Raw genomic sequence first — 12014 nt, forward strand, 5'->3', positions numbered from 1 at the left:
TGAGGTGGTGCAGGCTCCCTCCCTGGGGGTTTTTAAGAGGAGGTTGGACGACCACCTTACTGGGGTCATTTGACCCCAGTGCTCTTCCTGCCATGGCAGGGGGTCGGACTAGATGATCTGCTCAGGTCCCTTCCGACCCTAGGGACTATGAAACTATATTGCAGGCTAACGGGATCCTACAAGAAAGGGTATCACAACCAAGTGTGGGGGGGGCATCCTTGCACTCCCACTGTCTCTCACAGTTTTTAGGGAAAATCCACATTTGACCCTTATTAAGTTAAGGACAGCCGCCACATGGACAATCACAACCTGTACTCAGAGTGCAACCTACTTCATTTGAAGTAAAAGTCAAGACTGTGCTTATAACAACTGTAATGGAAACATAATCAAAGTCAATGTGAACAGAAAAAAATGTAACCTTAACAAAATTATTTGTCATCAGCTCTCTGGGTGATGCATATGAATGGGTTCTACGTTTCAAGTGATGGAAAAATACCTGTGTCCTCACCGATACACGAAACGCAAATACATACACTAGGACTCAGGGAACAATGAACTTAGTGATTTATCTACAAAGGTCACCTTCCCTTGCTTCATCCATAAGCAAACAGAGTATTACAGTAACTAATCCAAGCATTTATGGGCACATTTGGGAAATCACAGATTTTCAGCTACAAATACCTCTAAATATCTCCATTCAGTCAAGCAGCTTCAGGCAGTGGTTTTGACTCTCCTGCTTCTCACCACCCTTCAGATAGGAACCATGGCACTGGCCTGTGTTGCTCTTCTTCTTGGCTTGGCCCATCTCCTCAACGCTAAACCTCTGGACTGTGAACCTCTTGTTCCAGAAACTCTTGATAATGCTACCATTTCTAAGGTAAGAAAAGCCCTTCTCTAAAGGGCCACATTTCTGCCAGCTGTTCTCTATACAGGACATGCGGACTGTGTGTGGGGAAGACTATTTAGTACGTAGTCTGAGATATTTAAGCATGGACAAGAGGACCATTTAGCAGACCCAAACAATTACAATCTGCTCACCTAGATCCCAGAACACCAATGCAAGTGGTGCAGCTGTGACCCTGCCCAGAGAGACTAGATAGGTAGCCACGTACTTGCCAGACCCCAACTCCACATCCCTTGGCCAACTTGGGATTCCCCCCTGGAGAACATTTTCTAGTGCCTTGCCCAGCCCTGCTTTATGTTTCCCAAGCAAAGGAAGTTCCAGGTCACATGCCAATCCCAAAAAATGGGCAATACAACTTTCAGCCCACACAGCAACCTCTTCCTCTTGATACTTCTTGTTCTCAAGATCTCCACTAAGTTTCCCTTGACGTACAGTCACTAGCTGGTGAATTCACATGAAGGAAACAAAAGGCATGGGGTGGTGCCAGCTGGCAGAAGACCTTCCCCACCCACATGCACCACATCACAGCCCTGCTACCACCAGGCTCCTTTTTCCTGGGAGGGTAAGGCTAGTATTCAGAGAGATCTCAAGAAATTGGAGGGTTGAACCAAAAGAAATCTCATGAGATTCAATAAGGAGAATTGCAAAGTCCTGCACTTAGGACAGGACAAACAATCCAGCGCACCAGTACCCATTGGGGACTGACTGACTAAGCACCAGGTCTGCAGAAAAAGACCTGAAGATTACAGTGGACAATAAGCTGAATATAGGCTAATGGCATAATGGGCTGTATTAGTAGGAGCTTTGCCAGCAGGTCAAGGGAAGTAAGTATTCCCCTGTATTCAGCACAGTGATACCACATCTGGAGTACTTTGTCCAGTTTTGGGCCTCCCACTTGGGAAACGATGTGGCTAATTGGAGAGTCCAGCAGAGGGCAATGAAAATGGTTATGGGGCTGGGGCACATGACTTGTGAGGACAAGCTGAGGGAACTGGGCTTACTTAGTCTGGAGAAAAGAAGACTGAGAGAAATTTAATAGCCTTCAACTCCCTGCAGGGTGGCTCCAAAGAGGATGGAGCTGGACTGCTCTTGGTGGTGGCAGATGACAGAACAAGGAGCAATGGTCTCAAGTTGTAGCAAGGGAAGTTTAGGTCAGATATTAGAAAAAAAAGGGTTCTCACTAGGAGGGTGGTAAAGCACTAGAACAGGCTACCCGGAGTGGTGGTGGAACCTCAATTCGTGAAGATTTTTACAACATGGCTAAAAAAAAAGCCTGGGCCAGGATGATAGAGTTGGGGATGGTCCTACTTCAAGTGCAGGGTTGGACCAGATGACTCCTGAGGTCCCTTCTAATCCTAATTTTCTATGATTCTATATAGATGAAGGGGGGTTCTGCAGAGGGTAGTTGCAAACAGGGCTCTGATAAAATAAGCAGCAGGTTGTAGTTTTGACAGTTTAATCCTCTGTCAAGGAAAGTTTTCCCTCCCCACCCTAGCGAAGACTAACAGCACCGGGCATAAGAAAAGCATGATCAAAAGAAACTGAATGTTACCCAAAAAGGGTCCAATGTAGACTAAGATCTTCAGCGTGGACCTGTCTTTCTGTGTGCCTACACAAAGTCTACTGACTTGTTAGTCCCAACTGGGATCATTATGTGCCAACGTAATGCAAACAAGCACAAGGTGAATATGCACACACCTCAGGGCTTCTGTGTATCCCCTAATAATCCATTTCTTTCTCTCCTCGCCTCACTTTCATAGGTGCTGGGGAAATGGTTCTACATTGCTGGGGCTTCACAGTACAAACCTCACCAGAAGGAAATGGAAGCACTAAAGAACGCTTATTATTTCTTCTACCCGGGCAAACACGAAGATGAGCTCCAAGTCACACAAGTCATGAGATTGTAAGAGCAATAACACGGGCCTATCCAACACCCTTAGTCACGTCTAATTATTTATACTAACATTTTCCCTGAATAGGTGCAGGCTGTAAGGGATTCTAATTGTCACTGTTAACTAAAACTAGAGATCCCTCTTGCTTATATTGCCTCGAGGTCCCTGACCACATTCAAGCAGCCGGCGGGGCGTATCATGCCCATGTAGTCCACTAGAAGGAACTGCACTTGAAGTAACTCCACTTCTCTGGGTCCCCGATCATCCAAGCCTTGGGTTCTGCTGTAATCCCACCTGAGTATTTCTGATATGTAGAGTGCATGCTCCGTGTCAGGAGAGGGGCCTGAGCTCTCAAGGCCTCTCAGCACTGCATCAAACGCTCCGAGAAAGAGCACGTACCCGTGCTGGTCCGGAACAGAAGTTTGAGCTCAAATAACCTGAAACTACCCAATTTATTTGGGGGAGAGGGGCAGGCTATTAATGTTTTATGCACTCAAAAAGGCCATGAGCCATGCTCTCCTCAATGCAGGCAGGTAGTTCACATGGGCTAAAAGCAGAACGTAACCTAGAAAGCCATAGAGCAGAGGGAGGCAATTATTTCGGGCGGAGGGCTGCTTACTGAGTTTTGGCAAGCCATTGCAGACCACATGGCAGGCAGCCAGGGGCAGCTAAATATTAATTTTCTAAATTTTTTAGGGGCCCCACAGGCCGGATAGAATGGCCTGGAGGGCCGCATCCAGCCCGCATTTTGCCCACCCCTGCCATAGAGCATCACCCTTCAGTGGTTAACCTGTTTGCTCTTTTTCCATTTAGCAATGAGACTTGCATTGTGGACAAGGACAGTTATATCACAATAGACAGAAGCAATTCAACAATGACAATGAAAGGTAACAACCCAAAGATGTTAGGGGGAAAAGCAAAAGGCATCTGACATCCCAAAGAGAGCCTAGATTCAGGCTGAGAGCAGAAAAGTGCACTGGTTACTTCTCCCAGGCATTTTAACTCCCCATTTTCACCATGCATTTATCGATCCCACAACAGAGTGCTGCAAGTCATCCAAACCCAGAGAGCAGAAAATAATTTCTAGCCTTTTACAATATTCTAATGACAAAGCATTCATCTGCCTCTCCCGGGCCGTCTACTCACACAGTCATGGCCCAAGGGGGAAAATTTCTACATCGAGTACATCAATACCACTGCCACATGACCATCGTGGTACCAGCTAACACACATTTCATCAAGGTTTAGCCTGCTAGTGCTAACAGGGTTGATGCAGCCACAACAGCCTGTCCAGCCATGCTTAAACATGAGCTTGTAAGTCCACGTGAACTGTGCCCTGTACATGTAAAGGCAGCATCTCTTATCACAGACAACAGGCAAAAGGCCCTGCAGGTTTATGTCATACTACTTCACTGTTCCCTAATACATGTTTTCCTGAAGGGCCTCATGAAGATGGCACAGCACAACTCCTCAAGAGCAACTTCGAGGACAGTTTGATAATGTACCACATTCAAAACACTGAACAAGGGATATCACTCTCAGGTGAGTAAACCCCATCCCAAATCTGGGAAGTCCTTCCCCATCTGTCTAGGTCCTAGCATAGACTTGATCACCACAGTATCTGCACATCTTACAAAAATAACAGGAATTTGTCACAATATCCTATGAGATAAACAGGTTTGATTATTCCCGTTTTGTAGATGAGACACCAAGGATTGGTGCCAGGCTCTGTCTGTCTGGCTCTGCCCCAGTCACTTACTCTACCCTGTGTCTCTCTTCCCCAAGCACTAGCACCCTAAACTTCAACCCCACTCTTCCTTCCCCTCTGCTCCTCCTCCAAAAAGGACTCCAAAACCAGGGGAAGAGAGGGACAGTAGCTACCCAATCCATTTAGGACAGCACCTGATTTCTTCAAAGCTTGGTGTGAGTGCCCAATAGTTAGCAAAGCCCCAACAAAAGCTTTGGGGTCAGCTATCATGTCTGGAGATTTAATGTTCAATAGGAAAGGAAAGGAAAGACTTTTGAGTCTCAAGATGCACTGTAAACAATCAGTCTCCAACCCTGCCAACTCCCAGAGAAGTTTCATAGACAAGTCTCCTCTCCTACCTTCTGTCGCGGTTGTAAAGTAGAGTGCAGAAGTGGAGAAAATGGAGGGAAGCAGGATGGGAGACTTTTCTAACACATGCAGGATAGAGAGAGAGTCTCTCCATACTACCCCCAAGACAACAGCTGGTTAAGTGCATAGTAGCAAGGACATAGAACAAGGTCAGCAACAAAGAGCACACTAGCTCACCAAGTACTAGGGGAACAAGAAGGGTGGTTTTCCTAAATGCATAATGTAAGGATCTTACCAAAGAAGAAAGGAACACACCAGTTTTGTGCTACACTACATACACATATGTTTCCCAACACTTCCTGAAAAGCCCCCTTTGCTCTAAGCTCAAACTTTAGAAGCAAGAGGTCTGGAGTTTTATCCTCTGTTGTTGTGAAGGTCTCAAGGCTGAACCTACGTACAGCCCTGGCCCTTCTTAAAATAGGCCTGTATAAGGGCTTCTGCTATTTCCAATTTCCTCTTCAATAACAGCTCGGTCCCAAAACGTGAGCAAAGAACAACTGGAAGAAGTAAAAGCTCAAGCGGCCTGCCTTGGATTTACCAAAGACGACATGTACTATACGATAGCAGAGGTACCGAGTGGACAGCGATTCCAATGCTATTTGCTAACCCCCTTTCAAACCACAGAAACATCCATAGGAGCTGGACCAGAAAAGAATACTCAGAGTTTGTCCCTCAAAAATGGCTTAAAAATCATTAGGGGGAGCCCAGAATGCTAAACTGGCCAGCACAGCATCTGCTTGACTGAACCGAAGCACAACTGCTCAGCTTCCCGTCATATGGTCCCCCTGTGATAACCACAGTGGAGCTTCTCCATTCGTTTCCATAGTGTGTGTGTGGGGGGGGTGTTGTACAACAGGAGTCTCTAGGACAGCCGTGCCTCTGAACTTCCAGGTGTAAGACTGGGGGACAAGTGAGATGGACCCTGGTAGCCAGGATGAGATTAGCAGTGAGTGTGCTCCTCATTAGGAAAAAGAAGCAAACCCCACGGTAGGACAGGGAGCGAAGTGAAAGCACCTAGAGCTCTGCAGACTCTTTCCCCATACAACACTGAAGACTTGGGGTCCAAAACTTGCTGTCCATACACTGCTGCCCTGCTCTAGTGGGGAGAAGCTCACTGAACACTGCCCTTGTGGGCGATGGGAGCCTTTTCCCTCCCAGGTCCAAAACTTCCGCAGAGCAAAGCCTGAGAGCCACCAAGAAGATAGGTGACTGGTGGGGGGGGCACATGCCCCCCTGACAGGGGCATCTCTGCTGTCGACACCACTGGGGGTATCTGCGGGTGCTCACCAGCTCTGTCCCCACCACCGGCAGTGTCTGCACATGCTCACCAGCTCCGTTGCTGCTCACACTGCCAGCTTCTGCGGGTGCCCCCCCCAGACTCAGGAGGCACCAGTCTCCCATGACCAAGACACAGAGTCAGACTCTGCAGTGCCCGTGGCCAGACATGTTCCAGCCCACTCCCATAACTGCTGAGGCACCTCTTTCTCCCACACGTCTGTCGTAGGTGCTGCCAGCCCATATCAGGTTAATGGTAGGAAACTGCAAACCCCTCCAGGCAAAACTGCAGCAGTTCCCTCTTGCAATCTCCCCTCTCCTGGTACAGACTCTTCTGCCTCCCTAGCTTCTCCCCACACAGCCTGCTGGAGACAACTTCTCCAGCCCTTTCAGTGTGAGAGAATGAAAATGAAGGATTTTAAGCCACACAATAATAGGTGCAAGCTTTACAGGACATAAACCCTGCAATCCCAAAACAGCGTTTTACACAAGACTGACATTTCACCCTTCCCTGTCTGCACAGGCCATATGTCCCTTGGAAGGCGACGATGGTGACAAGAAGCACCCCAGCAAAGAGGAGCCAACAGCAGGGTAATCCACATTTCACAGCTACGCTGCCCTCCCACAATGGATGTCAGCACCAAAACTTTTTCCACCACTAGTTTCTCCACGAAAGCTCACCTCTCCTCTCAAATCTCTTCACGTGGTCCCTTGGGCACAATTTCCCAACACTGATGTTTGCTTTGCACTGGATCTTTAAACTTCAAAGCTGGTTCTGCACTGCCAGCCACATCAGCAGCTGTTTTGTTCTCACACTTCGCGCAGACTCTTACACGAGAAGCGCACGTGCTCCACTCCTTCCTCAAGAATTATGCTTTTGTTCTTCTTGCCTTACGCTAAAATAAAGGTCAAGTTAACTCAAAGTAACTGGATGCAATGTGTCTAACAACCCTATGCCAGGCTCTTGCTGTTTTCTAAAGCCGGGCATTGCAATCCCCAGAAACCAGAGCATCTTCACCAACCAGAGCATGTCCATCTACATTTAACAGAGCTGAAGACTAAAAATCAGACCTTTATCCCAATAGCATCATTGTGCTTCAGGACAAATCACTGGTTAGTGACCATGCCCTTCAAAGCCTGCAGTGCCGTCATAAGGGTCAATGGGAGACGTCTAATTTTCTTGCATAGTAAAAAGGAGATGGAAGAGGCTTGGCATGCATCAAAATTACAGCCCAACGTGAAGCAAGCAAGGTGCTATTCTGGCTGTTCGGTACAACCTGGCCTTTCACCTCTGCTCCCCTACACAGGCACTTGGCACTGCAGCAACAGTGAACCTCCCTGGGGGTTCCCACTTCCTTTACATGACAGAGGAAACGCTCCTTTCTTTTGGTTGCAGCAGGACCCAGAGCGAGCCCCAGCACTTCAGCCCCTGACAAATCAGCCAAGAGAGGAGGTGAGGAAGGGAACTGCTGACTCCACCCTGTGCTCTCTCAGCATCTCTCATCATTGACAAATCTTGGCTTTAAAAGTAATGGTTGGCTTCAGACTAGGTCTTGTTCCTATAAACATCCCAGGAAAGCCTCACAAATCACCTTATTTGTGCCCTCATGCAAAACATCTGCAGGATCAGAGCATATTGTAGGCTAAAGGGATCCTACAAAAATGAGTATCACAACCAGGAGGGGGTGGGCTTGGGGGGGCAGAGTGGGGAGTGTATCCTGGGGCTACCACTGTGCATCACAGCTTTAGGGAAAATCCACATTTCATCATTTTTAGGACAACAACAGCCTCCACATGGACCAGACCAACCATAGCCTGTACTCAGAGTGCTGTCCACGTGCATTTGAAGTACAAATCAACACCGTGCTTATAACAACTGTAATGGGAACATAATCAAGGTCCGTGTGAACAGAAAAAAATATATCCTTAACAAAATTGTCTTCAGCTCTCTGGGTGATGCATATGAATGGGTTCTACGTTTCAAGTGATGGAAAAATACCTGTGTCCTCACCAATACACGAAACACAAATACATACACTAGGACTCAGGGAACAATGAACTTAGTGATTTATCTACAAAGGTCACCTTCCCTTGCTTCATCCATAAGCAAACAGAGTATTACAGTAACTAATCCAAGCATTTATGGGCACATTTGGGAAATCACAGATTTTCAGCTACAAATACCTCTAAATATCTCCATTCAGTCAAGTAGCTTCAGGCAGTGGTTTTGACTCTCCTGCTTCTCACCACCCTTCAGATAGAAACCATGGCACTGGCCTGCGTTGCTCTTCTTCTTGGCTTGGCCCATCTCCTCAACGCTAAACCTCTGGACTGTGAACCTCTTGTTCCAGAAACTCTTGATAATGCTACCATTTCTAAGGTAAGAAAAGCCCTTCTCTGAAGGGCCACATTTCTGCCAGCTGTTCTCTATACAGGACATGCGGACTGTGTGTGGGGAAGACTATTTAGTACGTGGTCTGAGATATTTAAGCATGGACAAGAGGACCATTTAGCAGACCCAAACAATTACAATCTGCTCACCTAGATCCCAGAACACCAACGCAAGTGGTGCAGCTGTGACCCTGCCCAGAGAGACTAGATAGGTAGCCATGTACTTGCCGGACCCTGACTCCACATCCCTTGGCCAACCTGGGATTCCCCCCTGGAGAACGTTTTCTAGTGCCTTGCCCAGCCCTGCTTTATGTTTCCCAAGCAAAGGAAGCTCCTGGTCACATGCCAATCCCAGAAAATGGGCAATACAACTTTCAGCCCACACAGCAACCTCTTCCTCTTGATACTTCTTGTTCGCAAGATCTCCACTAAGTTTCCCCACCCCTGCTGTGCACCACATCACAGCCCTGATACCACCAGAGCTCCCTTTTCATCCGACACTTCACTTTTCTGCCACTTGCCTTTACAGCCCTTCCCTGCTCTGCCTCTATCTTTTCTCTTTTGGAGCAGTTTGTTTCACTGGCTTGTCTCCCTGCCTGCTACCCCTGGTTCCCCTTCCCAGGCCATCGCTCCAGAAGAGCGCATGCTAATGGGTGCATGGAGGGGTGTCCATAGTTGTCATCCAGACAAGACCTAAGCGCTGTGCAAGCAATGTCAAGCAGCCTGGCACAGCCAGTTGATCCTGCGTCCCTGTGCACATGAGCTGCTCCCTCAGGCAGGTACATTAGGGGAAAGGAAGACAAGGTGGGCTACCTCAGGGAGCTTCCACCTTTTTTCCCTAGAAACAAGGCAGATCATCTGTGGTGTGGGGGTATGAGGTGGGGTTCTCCTGCACAGAGTAAAGTTGCAAACAGGGCTCTGATTAAATAAGCAGCAGGTTGTAGTTGTGACAGTTTAATCCTTTGTCAAGGGACGTTTTAACTCAACACCCTAGCAAAAACTAACAGCACCGGGCATAAGAAAAGCATGATCAAAACAAACCGAATGTTACCCAAAAAGGCTCCAATGTAGATTAAGAGCACCAGGATGGACCAGTTCTGTGTGCCTACACCGAGCGTTCCCACTCATTCCTCCCAGCTGGAATCACGATGTGCTCATGTAATGTGAACAAGCAAAAGGTGAATACACACAGAGCACAAGGCTTTTGTGCATCTCCTGATAATGCATTTCTTTCTCTCGCCTCATTTTCATAGGTGCTGGGGAAATGGTTCTACATTGTTGGGGCTTCACACTACAGACCTCACCAGAGGGAAATGGAAGCGATAAAGAACGCTTATTTTTTCTTTTACCCGAGCAAACATGACGATGAGCTCCAAGTAACACAAGTCATGAGATTGTAAGAGCAATAACACGGGCCATCCAACACCCTTAGTCACGTCTAACTATTTATACTAACATTTTCCCTGAATAGGTGCAGGCTGTAAGGGATTCTCATTGTCCCCGTCACCAGAACTAGAGATCCCTTTCACCTAATTTGTCTCAAGGTCCCTGGCCACATTTGGGCAGCCAGGGAATGTGTCACGCTCATGCAGTCCACTAGCAGGAGCCGCACTTGAAGACTATCCTAGTTCCAGCTCTCCTTCATAGCCCCTTTCCATCAGGACAGTCCCTGATCCTCCAGGCCTTGGCTTCTACCTTAAACCCTCCAAGCATTTCTGGTGTGCAAAGTGCATGCTCTGTGTCAGGGGAGGGCCCTGAGCTCTCCAGGGCTCTGAACACCTCTTAGAAAGAGCATGTACCTGTGCAGATCAGGAACAGAACAGAGCTCACATAACCTGAAACTCCAGGATTTATTTTGGGGGGTGGACTATTAACATTTTATCATAGGATCATCAAAAGTTAGGGTTGGAAGGGACCTCAGGAGGTCCTCTACTCCAACCCCCTGCTCAAAGCAGGACCAGCCCCAACTAGATCATCCCAGCCAAAGCTGTCTAACTGGGTTGGATGGAGCTTCCACCACCTCTCTGGGTGACCTGTCCCAGTCTTTTACTATCCTCCTAGTGAAAAAATACTTCCTAATATTTAACCTAAACCTCTCTTGCGGCAACTTGAGACCATTGCTCCTCCTTCTCTCAGCTGCCACCACTGAGCACAGTCCAGCTCTGTCCTCTTTGTTACCCATTTCAGGCAGATGAAGGCTGCTATTAAGTCCCCTCTTAGTCTCCTCTTCTCCAGACAAAATAAGTCCAGTTCCTTCAGTCTTTCCTTATAAGTCATGTCCCTCAGCCCCTCATGATTTTTGTTGCCCTCTGCTAGACTCTCTCCAATTTGTCCACATCGTTTCTGTAGTGGGGAGCCCAAAACTGAACACAGTACTCCAGATGTGGCCTTACCAATGCTGCGTAAAGGGGAATAATCACTTCCCTCAACTTGCTGGCAATGCACCGACCAGTGCAGCCCCATATGCCATTAGCTTTCTTGGCAACAACACTGCTGGCTCATATTCAGCTTATTGTCCACTGTAACTCCCAGGTCCTTTTCTGCAAAGCTGCTGCCCAGCCAGTCAGCCCCCAGCCTGTCCTGGTGCATGGGATCGTTCTGTCCTAGTGCAGGACTTTGCACTTGTCCTTGTTGAACCTCATGAGATTGCTTTTTGCCCAATCCTTCCATTTGTCTGTGTCACTCTGAATCCTAGCCCTACCCACCAGCATATCTACTACTCCCCACAAAGTAGTATGCATTCATAAAGGCTACATGTCATGCTCGTCTTGATGCAGGAAGGTAGCTCACATTACCTCATAGCAGAATTTAACCAAGAAAGCCATGGAGCATCACCCTTCAGTGGTTAACCCATGTTTGCTCTTTTCCCATTTAGTAATGAGAGTTGCATTGTGGACAAGAAAAGCTATATCACAATCTACAGAAGCAATTCTACCATGAAAATTCAAGGTATGTATCCAAGATGCTAGGGGGGGAAGCAGAAATCATCTGGCATCCCAAAGAGAGGATGGGTTTAAGTAGAGAGCAGAAAAGTGCACTGGTTACTTCTCCCAGGCATTTAAAACCCCCATCCCCACCATGCCTCTCTCAATCCCACAGCAGAGGGCTACAAGTCAACAGAACCAGGTAGCAGGAAATATGTCCAAGCCACTTGCAACATTCTTATGACAAAGCATTCATCTGCCTCTCTCGGGCTGTTTAGGTCCGTATAAACTGAGCTACATACATCTAGAGACAGCATCTCACAGACTACAGGCAAAAAGCCCTGCATGTTTATGTCATAATACTCCACTGTTTCCCTAAATACCTGTTTTCCTGAAGGGCCTTATGGAAATGACACAGCGCAAGTCCTCAACAGCAGCTTTGAGGACACTCTGATAATGTACCACGTTGAACAGGTTGAAAAAGGGATATCACTCTCAGGTGAGTAAACCCC

The 12014-nt window shown here is 47.5% G+C and overlaps 1 protein-coding gene across 2 annotated transcripts in view; it reads left to right on the forward strand.

Moving 5' to 3' along the window:
- The first annotated feature begins 679 nt into the window (after positions 1-679).
- The window catches only part of LOC109292890 (alpha-1-acid glycoprotein 1-like), a 13210-nt gene continuing 1875 nt past the window's right edge, over positions 680-12014 (forward strand). Inside the window, exons 1-6 of one of the 2 annotated variants that reach the window (XM_019510526.1) lie at positions 681-877; positions 2665-2807; positions 3610-3683; positions 4237-4338; positions 5381-5481; positions 6711-7110. In XM_019510526.1, the coding sequence (XP_019366071.1) occupies positions 764-877; positions 2665-2807; positions 3610-3683; positions 4237-4338; positions 5381-5481; positions 6711-6782 (606 nt within the window). In that variant the 5' untranslated portion in view covers positions 681-763 and the 3' untranslated portion in view covers positions 6783-7110. Of the gene's footprint in view, positions 878-2664; positions 2808-3609; positions 3684-4236; positions 4339-5380; positions 5482-6710; positions 7111-12014 lie in introns of those variants that run through there. The other variant, XM_019510525.1, reaches the window with a different exon arrangement.

This window comes from Gavialis gangeticus, unplaced genomic scaffold, assembly GCF_001723915.1.
Source record: "Gavialis gangeticus isolate Ggan-Ray unplaced genomic scaffold, GavGan_comp1, whole genome shotgun sequence".
NCBI lineage: Eukaryota > Metazoa > Chordata > Crocodylia > Gavialidae > Gavialis > Gavialis gangeticus.